Source organism: Coffea arabica, chromosome 11e (genome assembly GCF_036785885.1).
Source record: "Coffea arabica cultivar ET-39 chromosome 11e, Coffea Arabica ET-39 HiFi, whole genome shotgun sequence".
Taxonomy (NCBI): Eukaryota; Viridiplantae; Streptophyta; class Magnoliopsida; order Gentianales; family Rubiaceae; genus Coffea; species Coffea arabica.
The window spans coordinates 37566081-37583139 of NC_092331.1; the positions used below are offsets into that span (position 1 = coordinate 37566081).

General features: G+C 39.1%; 1 protein-coding gene across 1 annotated transcript; it reads right to left on the reverse strand.

The window, feature by feature from the left end:
* Positions 1-2050: 2050 nt before the first annotated feature.
* LOC140021273 (uncharacterized) lies at positions 2051-7744 on the reverse strand. The gene is made up of 4 exons (XM_072072035.1): positions 6635-7744; positions 6255-6403; positions 5194-5828; positions 2051-2337 (listed from the first exon to the last, which is right to left on the reverse strand). Exons 1-4 carry the CDS (start codon positions 7742-7744, stop codon positions 2051-2053), a joined length of 2181 nt encoding a protein of 726 aa, XP_071928136.1.
* Between the last annotated feature and the right edge of the window lie 9315 nt (positions 7745-17059).

Below are 17059 nucleotides of genomic sequence, written 5' to 3' on the forward strand. Positions count from 1 at the left end.
GGGAAGTCTCGTGCTAAACACCAACGTCTCCACCACTGTTCATGTTCATCTGGAGCTCAAAAAGGGGCTCCCTCTTATTGTTATACGTTAAGGATCAATTTGAGCGTTGGGTGTTTAGGTACTATGATTTCACTGGCTCACGAGAGCAATAAACGTACATTTGATCTTGGAATCATGGCATCATCGAAATGCATTATTGTGAAATATAATTGATGACTGCTTTTACTGGTTACTCACTGAGCTTCTAGCTCACCCCAAAAATGTTTTATTCCCCTCCACAGGGCTCGTAGCGAAGGAAGGCTTGTAGTACTTATTCACGTGACTGGATGGCTTATATCTTGTACAGTTAAGGTTTGGAATCATTTTATGTATAGTTGGGAATTGTTTCCGCTTCGCTTATGACATGTAATTATTGGAGAATTCGATGTAATATTTGAGGATTGTAGTGAACGACTGAGTCCCGGCGAGAGTTGGGCAGGCGGTCCGCCGAACCCTTTGGTTCGCCTTAGGGGGAGGTGGGACCGTCACATCTTACTGTAGGTCGGAATCAGGTGCCATTAGTGGCGTTGGAAACTAGACTCAAAGAGCTTTCCACCAGTACCAAAAACACATGTTATTTCATCTCCTATCAATACCAGTGATCCAGGGAAGTCGGCTGATTTTCCAGTTCTGATCAGCCCAAAATCCCTAGCAAGGTTACACTAGTTCTTGATGCTAACTTCACTTATTCTGGCTCAAATTCATCTAATTCAATCTCACATGGTTCATATACATGGAAGCAAGTTATCCAATACCATTGGTGCTCAAAAAGCAATACACATAATTGATTAAAAGAACCAAAACAGTCTAGCCACAAAAGGAACCAAAATAGTCCACTAGTGGTCCAAACAATCCCTTTGCTTGCTTCATTTCCATTTCAACTCACACCTAACCTTAAACCAATGTTTAGCCAAGTTTCTTAGACTTAATTAAGGTGCAAATAAATCACAAAATCAAGGAGAAACCTCCTCTACAAAACCGGTCAGCCAAGAGAAAGAAATACAGTCCACTAGTTCACTTGCATCACCAACTTCCATCCTTTCATTGCAATTAACTTATCATCATACCAAGTGTTATCCTTAAGTCAAAAAAAGTCCAAAGCATGTTAACACATCAAAAAAAACCATAAACAAAGCTCAAGCATTTTATCAAACACATGGTATACTAACCAACCAACCCTACTACCACTTGTTTAGTTCAAGAAAGTTTCACGACAAATACCATCCAAACAACTCCTAATTTGCCATCAAAACTTCAAACACACGATATAACACAAGAAAGCTAGGATTTAAGAGTCATATACCTCTCTTATGTGAAGCTTTAATCACCCAAACAAACCACCAAAACCAAAGCTCCAAGCTTGAAACACACACTAGGGTAGAAGGTGGTTCACTCACTAACTCAAGTTTCTTCTCTTATGATTTTTGCTCAAGATCAAACTAGGGCTTTAAAACCAACAAGATGGAGTTTTCTTTCCTCCCTTGGGAGTTTCAAGAGGTTCAGCCATAAGAAGGATAAAATGGAGTAAAGTTGGTTTAAATTTCTTCTAATCCTTTGGTCAAACAAGGTAGATGGCTAGGGTTTGGCCACTTGACCTAATCTTGGCCCTTTCTTCTCTTAATCTTTTGACTAATGAAGTTTCTACCCTCCAAATATACCAATGTCTATTTAACACCTCTAAACTATCATATAAAGTCCCAACCACTAATAAAAAGACATTTGGTCAAAGTGTATGTGGCGAAGTAAAATAAAGTTAACTCAAGAAAATGTTACCATTCAAGTAAGAGCAATAAAATGCAATGCAAGGGAAATGTTACGAGTGATTTAGTTCTTGTGTAATGCAAGTAAATTTTTGGGAGAATTCATATTCTTAAGTGAGGGTTCTTACACTCTCTCTCTCTTAAAGAATTTCGTTCTCGAAGTTCTCACCTTGATCGCTGAATACCTCAGGATACTTTGCATGAATGTCCTCTTTCACTTCCCAGGTAGCTTCCTCTACCTCATGATTTCTCTACAAAACCTTTACCAAGGGTATCTGTTTAGTCCTTAACTCCTTTACTTTTCGGTCTAAGATCTGTACCGGCCTTTCTTCGTAAGTTAGAGATTCATCAATGCCAATTTCTTCTGGCTTTAGTACATGAGTGGGGTTTGGATGATAGTTCTTCAACATAGAAACATGAAACACCTCATGGATCCTGGATAGACTTGCTGGTAACTCCAACTGGTATGCCACATTCTCTACGCATTGAAGAATTTCGAAAGGTCCTACATATCTCGGTTGAAGCTTCTTTTCTTTTCCTGCGTGTGAGACTTCAAAATGGTATGACTTTTAGAAATACCTTGTCTCCAATTTCAAATTTCAAATCCTTTCGCCGATTATCAGCATAACTCTTCTGTCAATTTTGCGCTGTCTGAAGCCTCTGACGTATCATCTTCACCTTCTCATAGGCATCTTCGATCCATGGTACTGCAATTGGGTCTAAAACCCTTCATTCTCCTACTTCATCCTAGTATATTGGTGATCGGCACTTTTTTCCATAGAGAGTTTTGTACGGTGTCATTTGTATGGAGGAATGATAACTATTATTGTATGCAAATTCAACCAACGCCATATACTGTACCCAACTTCCACCAAAGTCTAGTGTACAAGTCCTTAACATGTCCTCAAGTGTCTGAATGGTTATCTCTGACTGTCCATCAGTTTGGGGATGATAAATTGTACTAAAGTTCAACTTGGTTCCCAAGACTCCTTGTAATTGTTGCCAGAAACGAGACACAAACCGCGGATCTTTGTTAGAAACAATGTTTACTGGAATACCATGAAATCTCACTATTTCATCCATGTATAGTCGGGCCAATCTCTCCAAGGAGTATCTCATATTTATAGGCAAAAAATGAGCACACTTGGTCAACCTGTCTACTATTACTCAAACGGCGTCATGACCTTTCTGGGTACGGGGTAATTCTGATACAAAATCCATGATAATATGTTCCCATTTCCACTCAAGGATGATATAGGCAACCCTAGGGGAAGACCCTCCTAGAACCTCCCAACCTTGTAATTATCAGAGTTGGATCTTTTCTCCCAACAGAAATTGAACTCGATTGTTCTCATGAACTCAAGACCTCTGACACACAAAGGTAATCAGCAACCTTAAGCAAATAAGGATGGATGAAGCGACACCACGATTAGGGAACAAGCTAATCGATAAAGTCTGATTTGAATCCTAAGCCATGAACTCAAGAATTCAAGAGTAAGTTCGATTAAGAACTTGAAGGAAAATTCCTCACGATTTCTGGTTGTAATAATCTGTCCTTTACACTTACAAGAGATGCCTTTTATAGGCTAAAACTAGGGCAAAAATCCGGCCCACATAAACCTGGAAGAAATTCGGTCCGCACAAAGAGCTTAAAGAGCCAGCTCTTTAAGGCTTTCTGATAAGGCCCAATAAGTAATAAAATACTAAACGCCTAACAACTACTAAACTAGACAGTCTTAAAACAACTACCAACTAAGCTAACAAGTATGAGATCATTCCTTCGCTTCAAACGTACAAGTGAACAAAGTAACTTCATGGTCCATCGAATCTTCAAACCTAGCTTGCTCCTTGCTTGTATGGTGAATGATCAAGGCTCGTAAAGCTTCCTTCACCTTCTTGGTTCTTGATCTTGTCATCGGACCTCCAATGTTGATCAAAGGGTCCTTGACCCAAGGTTGGAGTTGTTGTGCGCCCGTATCCGCATCATTCCCTCCCTCTTCGAAAGGATTCGTCCCCGAATCTTCAAAGTCTGTATCAAAGTCAAAAGGGGATAGGTCAGACACATTAAAAGATGCGCTTATGCCATACTCACTTGGAAGTTCCAATTTGTAGGCATTGTCGTTGATCCTCTCTAGTACACGAAAAGGTCCATCTCCTCTTGGATGTAACTTGGTCCGTCGAGATGCAGGAAACCTTTCCTTCCGCATGTGCACCCAGACCCAATCACCGGGTTCGAATACAACATGTTTTCTACCCTTATTCGCATGTTGTGCATATTGCGCATTTTTCTTCTCAATTTGAGCTCGAACTCTCTCATGCAAGGTCCGAACAGCCTCTGCCTTTTTGACACCATCTGCGCTTAAACACTCATCAACAGGAATAGGTGATAAATCTAGAGGGGTTAGCGGCTGAAACCCATAAACAATTTCAAAAGGAGAATGATTAGTAGTAGAATGAGTGGTTCGGTTATATGCAAACTCAGCGATAGGCAAACATTCTTCCCACTTCTTCAAGTTCTTTTGAACAATGGCTCGAAGTAAAGCACCAAGGGTTCGATTGGTTACCTCAGTCTGACCATCCGTTTGGGGATGACTAGAAGTAGAAAACAGCAACTTAGTTCCCAACTTTCCCCAAAGTGATTTCCAGAAATAGCTTAAGAATTTCACATCCCTATCACTTACAATAGTACGCGGTACTCCATGCAATCTAACCACATCCTTGAAGAATAAATCAGCAACATGGCGCGCATCATTTGTTTTCCTACAAGGGATAAAATGAGCCATTTTAGAAAATCTATCCACGACAACAAAGATACTATCCATACCTCTAGAAGATCTTGGTAAACCAAGCACAAAATCCATGGATAAGTCTGTCCAAGGAGCATGAGGTACGGGTAGAGGAGTATACAATCCATGAGGGTTACTCCTTGACTTTGCCTGCTTACACTTTAAACACTTATCACAAATGTTAGCAATGTCACGCCTCATTTTAGGCCAATAAAAATGTTCATGCAAAATGTCAAGAGTTTTATCAATACCGAAATGTCCCATCAACCCTCCACCATGAGCTTCTCTAACAAGTAATTCCCTAAGCGAACAATTGGGAATACATAGGCGATTTTCTTTGAACAAGAAACCTTCATGCCTATAGTACTTTTGAAATGCAGCATGTTCACAAGCTTGAAACACATTAGAAAAATCGTCATCATGTGCATACATGTTTTTAATGTGCTCAAAACCAAGTAGCTTAGTGCTCATGTTAGTGATCAAAGTATACCTCCTAGACAATGCATCCGCAACGACATTATCTTTCCCCTTCTTATACTTAATGATGTACGGAAAGGAATCAATAAATGCAATCCACTTCGCATGTCTTTTATGCAACTTTCCCTGACCCTTAAGGAATTTAATTGATTCATGATCAGTATGTATCACAAATTCCTTAGGCATAAGATAATGCTGCCACACTTCAAGAGCACGCACAACAGCATACAATTCTTTATCATAAGTAGGGTAATTAAGAGCTCCCCCACTCAACTTTTCACTGAAATATGCCAAGGGTCTATGATTTTGATGTAAGACAGCCCCTATGCCGATCCCACTAGCATCACATTCAACTTCAAACGTCACATCAAAATTAGGCAAAGCAAGAATAGGTGCTGAAGTTAACAAATCCTTAAGCCTATTAAATGACTCTTCTTGCTCTTTTCCCCATTGAAACCCCACATTCTTTTTAATTGTCTCATTCAAAGGTGCTGCAATAGTACTAAAGTCTTTAACAAATCTCCTATAGAAACTTGCAAGACCATGAAAAGACCTTACTTGAGACACATTGGTTGGAGTCGGCCACTCTAAGATGGCTTTTACCTTGGCGGGATCAACACGTATGCCATTTGCACCAACAATATATCCAAGGAAATTAACTTCAGGAGTGCAGAAGACACATTTTTCCATGTTAGCAAACAACCTATTTTCACGCAAGGCACTTAAAACAAGTCGCAAATGCTCAACATGTTCATCTAAAGACTTGCTAAAGATCAATATATCATCAAAATAAACAACAACAAACTTCCCAAGAAAATGCCTTAAAACATGGTTCATTAACCTCATGAAAGTACTTGGAGCGTTTGTTAAGCCGAAAGGCATCACAAGCCACTCATAAAGACCATACTTTGTTTTGAAAGCAGTTTTCCATTCGTCTCCTTCCTTTATCCTTATTTGATGATAACCAGATCTTAAGTCAATTTTAGTGAAAATGATTGCCCCATGCAATTCTTCTAACATATCATCTAACCTAGGAATAGGATGACGATACTTAACAGTAATTTTATTAATTGCACGACAATCTGTACACATTCTCCAAGTCCCTTCTTTCTTAGGCACTAAAATGACTGGAACTGCACAAGGACTAAGAGATTCACGTACCTGGTCCTTTTCAAGGAGGGAATCGACTTGCCTTTGGATTTCCTTTGTTTCCTCCGGATTTGCTCTATAGGCTGGTCGATTTGGGAGAATTGCTCCAGGAACAAAGTCGATTTGATGTTCGATACCTCGAATTGGAGGTAATCCTTTTGGTAGTTCCTCCGGAAACACATCCTTGAATTCCTGCAAAAGAGAGTAGATTGCACTAGGAAGAGAATCGGTTATGCCTAGTGTGTAAAAAGAAGAATAATCAGCTTCCCTGTACAGAAGTACTATGAGAAGACTTTGTGCATTCAAAGCCCTACCTACCTCACGCACACTTGCATAGAAGCTCTTTTTGTTCACTTTCAAGCTCTCGGCCTCACTAAGTTTTTTTCCACTCGAATTTTCTTTTTCACTCAACTCGGCCTCTACTTTCTTTTTTCCCTCATCCTCAGGCACATTCGGCTTTTTCTTTGCCTCTCTCAGTTGCCTTTTCTCTCGCTCTTTTCTTAGATGCAATTGTTCCTCATACACTTGTGTAGGTGTCAAGGGTGAAAGAGTGATCTTGAGGTTGTCCATAATGAACTTATACTTATTAGTGAGTCCAATATGATCAGCCTGCCGATCATACTCCCACGGACGCCCTAACAAGACATGACTAGCTTGCATAGGAATTACATCACATAAAACTTGGTCCTTGTATCGACCAATAGAAAAAGCGATTAAAGCTTGTTTGGTCACCTTGACTTCCCCCCCATCATTTAACCAAGATAGTCTATAGGGTTTAGGGTGGTAAGTCCATGGAAGGTGCTTTTGCTCGACAAAGTCAGCAGCTACGCAATTAGTACAAGAGCCACTATCAATGATCATGAGACATACCTCATCTCCAATTTTGCATCTCGTATGAAAAATGTTGGTCCGTTGGAGATCATCTTCTTGAGCTTGTGCATTTAGCACTCTCATAGTCACCATAGTTCGAGCCACGGGGTCCTCTTCTATTTCAACCAGGTCAGCATCCTTCCCCTCTTCTTCAAGTTGTGGTATGTCCGCATATTCCTCCTCTCCTTCGCTTTGCCACATTCCTTCTTCATTCATGTACATGATGCTTCGGTTAGGGCATTGAGCCATGAGGTGGCCAATTCCCTTGCATTTGAAACATGCCTTTGGCTGGTTGGTAGACGTATTGACCCTTGGAAGGGCCGGCCGCGGGGTTGGTTTAGAAGGAGTTGCACTCGGATGGAACGGTTGCTCCATTCGCCTGTTTTCCCTTTCTTTATTGCCTTGCCTCGGCCAAGCATTGGATGTTGGCAATTGATCTCTTCTCCAAGGTGTGGAAGAGGATGTAGTGGTTCGGCCACTAGGTGTCTTTATAGGTAAGGCTTGCCTTTCCACCTTCTCTGCATAAGACACCATTTGTTGTAGCTCAAAGTGGTCTTGAAGCTCAACCTTCTTCCGAATTTCAGGATTTAATCCATTAAGGAATCTTGCCATGGTTGCTTCCGAATCCTCTTGTATATTGGCCCTTATCATTGCTACCTCCATTTGTTTGTGGTACTCATCAACCGAACTGGACCCTTGGGTGAGTCGTTGGAGCCGATTGTACAAGTCCGTGGTGTAATGGAAGGGTACAAATCGTTTCCTCATCACTTGCTTCATTTCAGCCCAAGTGTCAATTGGTTGTTCCCTATTTCTCCTCCTTGTGGCACATACTTGCTCCCACCAAATGGATGCATAATCTTCAAATTCAATAGCCGCAAGTTTCACCTTTTTCTCTTCGGAGTAATTGTGGACTTCAAACACTTGCTCAACTCTCCGAACCCAATCTAAATAAGTTTCAGGATCATTTTTCCCATGAAAGGTAGGCATCTTAGTCTTGATGGAACCAAGATTGTCATCGGTTCTCCTAGGTCGGCCTCGACCTTCCCTCGCTCCCTCTTGGCTTCTCCTTGATCGAAATGAGGTGTGAGAATGATACCCCTCATCATCCGCATCATGATCAGCACTCTGAACACTCGAAACCCTATGGTGTGTATCTCCGGTACCTCGCATCTCAATGGCAGCCAACCTGTCGGATATTTGTGCCATCGCAAATTCATGTTTCTCCATCGCAAATTCATGTCTCTCCGCTTGTTTTTGAAGAGTTTGGAGCACCAGTTTGAGTGACACGTCGGTCTCAGACGGCTCAGGCATGTTCCCCTCTTGAGACATATTGTCTAACCTGCAAAACAAGTGTATCCTAGTCTACCTTGCAAAGCACTCGTGTATCACTCAAGGAAAACACACTCACTCTCAATTTTCCTTCTCGAAGTTCTTAAGACAACTCAACTCTCAAAAATTCCAGAATTAATTACCCTATAAGCAAGTAACAAGACACAAAGCAGAATTTTACAAATCTTAGAAAAACTCTACCCGAAGCTGGAACCTTTTTTTTTTTTTTGAGCTGTTGTTTTGCTGAGTTTCTGGTCAGTACTTTGGAAGGTAAATGGTGTTTCTGGAGTGCTCAAACAATCTATGAATCAGTCCTCAAATTTCAGTCAAATCGGATTGCAAAACTAGCTCAACCGATTTTAGAAACTCAAGAACTCCCAAGGCGGTTTGGGGCTAAGGTGTTTGGTTTGGTTTTGAAAACAGAATCTGGTGTGTTTGGGGCTGGTGAGGTCGTTTAGGGTCTTTGGAATTCAATCAAGATTGGAACTCAAGAGTTGGAAACCAATCAAGATTAGGAAACTCAAGTTTTGGAAAATCAACCAAGATTTGGAGATTAACCAAGATTTGGGAACCCACCAAGAATTGGAAACTCACGATTTTTTTATTATTATTATTTTTGGAAACTTGATTTCCTTTGTATGAGAGCCAATTCCTTCTCTTCTTCCTTTTTTTTTTCTTTCTTTTTTTTTCTTTTTTTTTTCGGCTCTTCAAGGAACACAAATTCAGATCACACCAACAAGTTCAAGAAAACGGATGAAAGGTTATGCCAATTCCAAGAAAATCCTAGTTCTTGGTTTATTGTTCAAGAATTTTCAAAACAAGACTTGGTGGTCCAAGAATTTCAAGAATTTGTTCAAGAAACACAAGAATTTTCCCAAATTACGTTGTGGTGTTTAGGGTTTGGAAAAAAAACAACAACCAATTCTCAAGAAATAAGCAAAATAGAATTTCAGCAATACTCAAACAATTTGAACACTAAACAATACAAGGTACGTGACTCTTTTTTTTTTTTTTTTTTCTTTAAACCCTAACAACCCAAACACAAGTATAACAAACCCAAGAACTTGGACAGAAAACACAAAAAGACAACACCCAAACAGTTTTTTTTTGACTCGGATGAACAGTAACGGAACAGTACTATGAACAGTAATCGCTACAGCTTTTTTTTTTTTTTTTGACAAAAGACACAACTAACAAGATATGAACAACTTCAATTAAAAGAGAATTAACCTGATGCTCTGATTACCAACTGATATAGGCAACCCTAGGGGAAGACCCTCCTAGAACCTCCCAACCTTGTAATTATCAGAGTTGAATCTTTTCTCCCAACAGAAATTGAACTCGATTGTTCTCATGAACTCAAGACCTCTGACACACAAAGGTAATCAGCAACCTTAAGCAAATAAGGATGGATGAAGCGACACCACGATTAGGGAACAAGCTAATCGATAAAGTCTGATTTGAATCCTAAGCCATGAACTCAAGAATTCAAGAGTAAGTTCGATTAAGAACTTGAAGGAAAATTCCTCACGATTTCTGGTTGTAATAATCTGTCCTTTACACTTACAAGAGGTGCCTTTTATAGGCTAAAACTAGGGCAAAAATCCGGCCCACATAAACCTGGAAGAAATTCGGTCCGCACAAAGAGCTTAAAGAGCCAGCTCTTTAAGGCTTTCCGATAAGGCCCAATAAGTAATAAAATACTAAACGCCTAACAACTACTAAACTAGACAGTCTTAAAACAACTACCAACTAAGCTAACAAGTATGAGATCATTCCTTCGCTTCAAACGTACAAGTGAACAAAGTAACTTCATGGTCCATCGAATCTTCAAACCTAGCTTGCTCCTTGCTTGTATGGTGAATGATCAAGGCTCGTAAAGCTTCCTTCACCTTCTTGGTTCTTGATCTTGTCATCGGACCACCAATGTTGATCAAAGGGTCCTTGACCCAAGGTTGGAGTTGTTGTGCGCCCGTATCCGCATCAAAGGATTTCAAGAGGTTGTAGAGGACTTGAGGGTTTCTGATGTTCAACTTTCACTTGTTGGCAGACTAAACACTTTTGGACAAACTGAGCAATTTTCTTCATTTTATCCCACCAATACAGTCTCCTCAAATCCTGGTACATTTTACTGCTTTCGGGATGTACTGTATACTTAGATCGATGCGCCTCCTCCAAAATATCTCTTTTTATCACTTCATCTTACGGTACCACTATCCGATCACGAAATTTTCGGATACCCTCAGAACTCACATTAAAGTCTGAAATTTCCCCATGTTACACTTTTTCTACCCAGTTTTGCTCCATCTCGTCATTCTTTTGAGTTTCTTTAATTTGATCTAACAAATCAGATCTCACCGTAATGTTGTCCAAGATTACTCTTTGTCGGTCCAACCGTGGATTCCATTCACTCACTTTTCCAATAAATTCCACTCTTTGACTATTAATCCAGCTACTTGAACTTTTCAACTTAAAGCATCCGCTACGACATTGACCTTTCTTGGGTGGTAGTTAATTGTACAGTCATAATTCTCAAGAAATTTCACCCATTATTGCTGTCTCAAGTTTAGCTCCTTCTGAGAGAATAGATATTTCAAACTCTTATGGTCGGTATAAACCTTAAAAGTTACCCCATATAAGTAATGCCTCGACTTCTTTAGGGCAAAAACTACAGTGGCCAATTCCAAATCATGAGTTGGGTAATTGCGCTCATGGGATTTTTATTTTCTAGAGGCATAGGCAATTACACTAATTCAAACTTATTCCGTACCCCTTCTGGAATCCCTTCGTATTTCTTTTTCAATTTTATGTTCTGGCACAGTAGTTCAATTTTCCCCACGTATTCTTGCTCCCATTATCCTTCTTAGTACTCAGCTAATCTCTTTTGGAACACTGCTTCCTTTCGAAGAATCTTTATTTCCTTATACATATCAGCCAAATGTGCTATCTCTCCGATTCGCTTGAACTCAAGTGATAGCTTGCCAAGCAAATTAATGGATCAAAATAAGTAACTAAGTACAATTGGAACTCTAACCATATAATTGTCAAGTTCCTTCACTTCCAATCCAACCACGGAAGATTAAACTTAGATATTCTCAAATGAGATAAACGAGAAAGTAGAACATAGTTAGGGTAATATCTTAAGATACTATGCCACTTATCACTTATGTACATAATGACCTAAAGCATGCTTCGTATATCAAAAGTTTCACACCCTATCTCAAGCTTTTGCATACAGTTATAAACCCAAATACTTTTTCTCAAATTCCTATACATAATTTCAAAACTCTCGATCTTGACACGATAATAACCAAGCCAAGTCCATACTTTGACATCATTGGGTAGGTATCAAGGAAGTATAGGCAAGGGTAGTTCATCGAGAACCAAACTACGGGTATCAAATATCACAAAAGGGATAGAAATACCTATATAGTTGTAGTTGAACAGCCTCAAAATCAAATAAACACTTATCAAGTTCTCATATACATAGGAGGAAGGAAATAGGTTTTCGATGCAAATTCCCAATGTACACTACAATCTAGCCACCCTCTATAGAAACCCTAGCCACTCTATTATTAGATCAGTCCATGATAGCACCCCTACATCCAATCCCCTCGATCAGTTCAATTACTAGGTTAAATGTTAGAATCTTCCGTGCCATGACCTTTGCTATCAAAACTTACCTCAAGTGCAATCAAGATACAGACCCTTATTCTAGTGCTCTTCACTTTTTGGTACTCAAATACAAAAATCCACAATAAGATAATTCACAACTCGAGCTGGCTAGTCCCAAGAGTAAATCACCCATATTAGAGACCACGCGAAGCAGCTTTGATACCACCTGTGACAGCCCCACCATCCCTTAGGGCGTACCCAAGGATTTGGCGGACCGCCTACCCAACTCTCGCCAGGACTCAGTCACAATTCATGAAAACTTTCAAATAAAAAAAAATCTTGATAACAAAAGCGATATGAATTTTCAATCTTTAACATATACACTCATGGTCCTCCAACATCCACACGACCTATAAATACAATCAAAGAATCAAATTTACAAAAATCAAACCAAACAAGCAGGCTAGATATTTATGAGGTATACGCTCGAGCAACTAACAATCTTAGAAGAAATCGAGACTTTCTTCTATTCAACCTCTCATGTTCTCATCCCTGTAAGGAAAACAAATGGCGTGGAATGAGTTAAAAGTCCAGCGAGGTTTCAAGTAATTAAGCAGGTAAAATACCAGACAAGATAGCATATCCAGACATCGAGAAACAAGTCAAACACGAATGGATCATGACTTAGTATATAGCTAAGCAAGTAGCCAGATAAAACATGCAAAAGTGTACAATAAGGAACACATTCATGTCAAAGGATACAGGTTACTCTCCGAGGCAAGTTCCACTATAGCTTGATCAAGGTCCGTTGACTCTTCGTCAACCTCGGAAGTATAATGTCCGTAGATCTCCACTTTACACATGTTTCCTTCCACCGATCAAACCCCTTACCAGGCCCGAACGCCACAGGAGTACCCAAGGTTCGTTGATCTCCTCGACCAAGCCCTTGCTAGCTCGATTCGACCAACTAGCCCTAGGTTGGACTTATAGTCCCGGATATTCAATAATTCAAGAATGGCTTATAGCCCTAGTATTCAGTAAACAGTAATGGAGTCGTTGGCTGATATCCAATGCTCATGCAGTAAAGATTGGAGTCGTTAGTTATCACTTAACGCTCTGTATTCAGAAATGAACAGTGGTGGTAATATTCAAGCATACCAGTTAGCCGAGAAAATAACACTCCACTCGACAAAATAGAATAGAGGCACTGAGACGGGATGAGAGCTACTTCCCACTCGGATAGAGTGTGGTACATGTGACCGCTCAGCCCTAGTGTCGACGAGATAACTCTTTAATTGACTTAATTAGGATAAAAGTACTGAAACGGGATGAGAGGTACCTCCCACTCAGATGGAGTGTCGTACATACGGCCGCTCAGCACTTATAAGTCAAACACAAGCACAAACACAAGTACAGCTCAATCAAGTTAAAGTGAGTACAAGATCATTCAAGAAAGGGAGCCCGAGTGCAATAATGACACACTTGCCTAGCCAGAATCAAGTCACAAGTAATGTCCAGCAATTTACATTCTCAAGTATTCCAAGTATTTCAAGTAAATACATAGGTCATATAGAAATCAAATTACTTGCTTATGCGTAAATGAGATATCAAATATTTAGTCAAGTCAGGTCAATTAAGTGTACATAAGAGCACACTGTCCTAAACAGGTTCAAGTCACAATTAAGCTCAGCATAGCATGTTTCATGCATTTCAAGTATTTCAAATCCAAACAATTGAAAATCGGGTGGTGAAGAACCCTGATCAAACAAGAAAACTAAAAACAACTCAAAAAATCAGAAACTTTATCAGCAAATCCGACCACAAATCTGGTTAGATGTTGGCTAGATTCAGGGCTAGACTGACAGGAGAAAACTTAAAAATTTTGAAAACTCACTGCCTCAAATCCGGTCGAAAATCCAGCCAGAAAGTGGCCGGACTCTAGCCATTTTTCAGTTGTAATAAAACGACTAACACATGTTGTTGCAAAATCTCACAAGTTCAATTGAGCTAGGTCAAGTGTGATAAGGTACACACATGTCTATGAGACGATAAATCCAGTACCTAGCATTTTCTAACAACAATGAGTATGTAACACGTAAGTTGGTAGAATAACCCTCCGAATGACCAACAAATCAAGTGCAAGACCAAAAGTCAAGTATAAGTAAAGCACTTCATTTCATACCACTATCACAAAGTAAACTATAAAGGATCGAGTATGATAAAGTACATCCTCGTCCCAAAGGTTATCAATTCAAGAACAATTACTTTAACCAAGTAAACATGTTATACAAGTAAGGAGACATTCCACGTAAATATTTTTATGTACGTGAAACACTCACCTATCAAGAAAAGCAAAGTTCAAATGTCAAGTTCCTTTGTTACATTCACCTCCGTTTCCCAATCCTAGGGCAACGAGTGAAATCGTTAACAATCTAGGTTCGTTTCCAACCCAAATGTGAGCTCATTTGGTAACCAAGTGAGTGGTTAAATCTACTCAATTCACCATGCAAGTTAGGCCTAAAATGCAGTAAAAGATCATGAGAAAACAAGTTTGACAAGTGCAAGAAAATTGGGCAAAAGATAAATTTCCTTCAATTTCAAAGTCTTCTTCACGGGTAAAACAGTTGCGCCCGTGCAGTCTCGGGAAAACAACTATATCTCAGTGTAGAAAGGTCAGAATCAGGTGTTGTTAGTAGCGTTAGAAACTAGACTCAAAGGGCTTTTTAACGATACCAAATGCACATGCTAGTTCGTCTCCTATCAATACCAGGGATCCAGGGAAGTCGGCTGATTTTCCAGTTTTGATCAGCCCTAAAATCTTAGCAAGGTTACACTAGTTCTTGATGCTAACTTCACTTGTTTTGGCTCAAATTCATCTAATTCAATCTCACATGGTTCATATACATGGAAGCAAGTTATCCAGTACCATTGGAGCTCAAAATGCAATACACATAATTGATTAAAAAAACCAAAAAGTCTAGCCACAAAAGGAACCAAAACAGTCCACTAGTGGTCCAAACAACCCCTTTGCTTGCTTCATTTCCATTTCAACTCACACCAAACTTTAAACCAATGTTTAGCCAAGTTTCTTAGACTTAATTAAGGTGCAAATGAACCACAAAATCAAGAAGAAACCTCCTCTACAAAACCGGTCAGCCAAGAGAAAGAAAGATAGTCCACTAGTTCACTTGCATCACCAACTTCCATCATTTCATTGCAATTAACTTATCATCATATCAAGTGTTATCCTTAACTCAAAAAAAGTCCAAAACATGTTAACACATAAAAAAAATCATAAACAAAACTCAAACATTTCATCAAACACATGGTATGCTAACCAACCAACCCTACTACCACTTGTTTAGTTCAAAAATGTTTCACGACAAATAGCACCCAAACAACTCCTAGTTTGCCATCAAAACTTCAAACACATGATATAACACAAGAAAGTTAGGATTTAAGAGTCACATACCTCTCTTATGTGAAGCTTGAATCACCAAAACAAACCACCAAAACCAAAGCTCCAAGCTTGAAACACACACTAGGGTAGAAGGTGGTTCACTCACTAACTCAAGTTCCTTCTCTTGTGATTTTTGCTCAAGAACAAACTAGGGCTTTAAAACCAAAAAGATGAAGTTTTCTTCCTTCCCTTGGAAGCTTCAAGATGTTCGGCCATAAGGAGGATAAAATGGAGCAAAGTTGGTTTAAATTTCCTCTAATCCTTTGGTCAAACAAGGTGGATGGCTAGGGTTTGGCCACTTGGCCCAATCTTGGCCCTTTTTTCCCTTAATCTTTTGACTAATGAAGTTTCTACCCTCCAAATGTACAAATGTCTATTTAACACTTCTAAACTATCATATAAAGTCCCAACCACTAATAAAAAGACATTTGGTCAAAGTGTATATGGTGAAGTAAAATAAAGTTAACTCAAGGAAATGTTACCATTCAAGTAAGAGCAATAAAATGCAATGCAAGGGAAATGTTATGAGTGATTTAGTTCAAGGGTAATGCAAGTAAATTTTTGGGAGATCCGTGTTCTTAAGTGAGGGTTCTCACAAAAGGTTTTTTATTCACAACATCACATACCTCTTTTCGGCGAAAAAAAAGGTCAAATGAAGAAGGAAGCGGTGAGAAAAGCAATAAGTAAAGGTTTCTGATCAGGATGCAAAAAAAAAAAATCAAATAGTACATATCAAAGAGAGACAGTAAAAGTAGAAGATCATGAATCATGATTATTGGACTATGGAAGAAAGGAAATATCAAACCCATTCTTGATCTCCGATAATGAAACCATTCATTTAGTTAATTATGGACAAAAATGAAAGAAAATGCATCAACTAATCCAATAGAGAAAAAACAGAATAGATGATTAGGATGATGGAAAAAAAAAAGAAAATGAGTACAGAGTGGAAACTAATAAGGAAGGGTTTGTTTAATTGTCTCTAGCCAAAAATGAGAAAGGAAATAAGGCGAACAAAAGGGGAAAAAATGCAAAATGAAGAAAAAAAGAGAAATGGGCCATATGTCAAAATGAGATGGATTCACTTGGCAATCATTGGGATTGTTATAGTAACTCCACTTTTTTCTTATATAATAGGTAGATAGAAATAGTATATAATATGGATATAGACATATGTTTTTAAGGTGGCGATTGTTTGTAGTAGTATGTATCTCAAATTTTTTGTACTTGATCCAATCTAACGGTCGATGATCTGATTGTACATTAAAGGGTAGATATTAATCTTTCCCATGTATAATCGTGTTCTTTGATAAGTTCATCCATTGAATCTCACCAAATGAAAGCGCGAATCTTCCACAAAGATCAAACAGTGGAGAACAAAGGCAAGTACAATGAGAAATCATCGAATGGTGAAAAGCATATCTTGAGGAAAAGTTACTAATCTTAGGGCCAAAAGGCGACATCTAATCTACCACAACTTCTGTGGTCTTCACGACACGAGTAGATGAAAGGTGCATTGCAAAATTAAGACATTTACAGAATGAAATAAAAACTAAATGCACCTGGGCCACATT

Coding starts and splice junctions, on each gene's coding strand:
- LOC140021273 (XM_072072035.1), bottom strand. CDS start 7,744: ATGGAGGTAGCAATGATAAGGGCCAATATACAAGAGGATTCGGAAGCA. Junction 5,829..6,254: donor GAAACAAAGGAAATCCAAAG/GCAAGTCGATTC, acceptor ATTGATCTTTAG/CAAGTCTTTAGATGAACATG. Junction 2,338..5,193: donor ATCAATTAAATTCCTTAAGG/GTCAGGGAAAGT, acceptor TCTCACACGCAG/GAAAAGAAAAGAAGCTTCAA.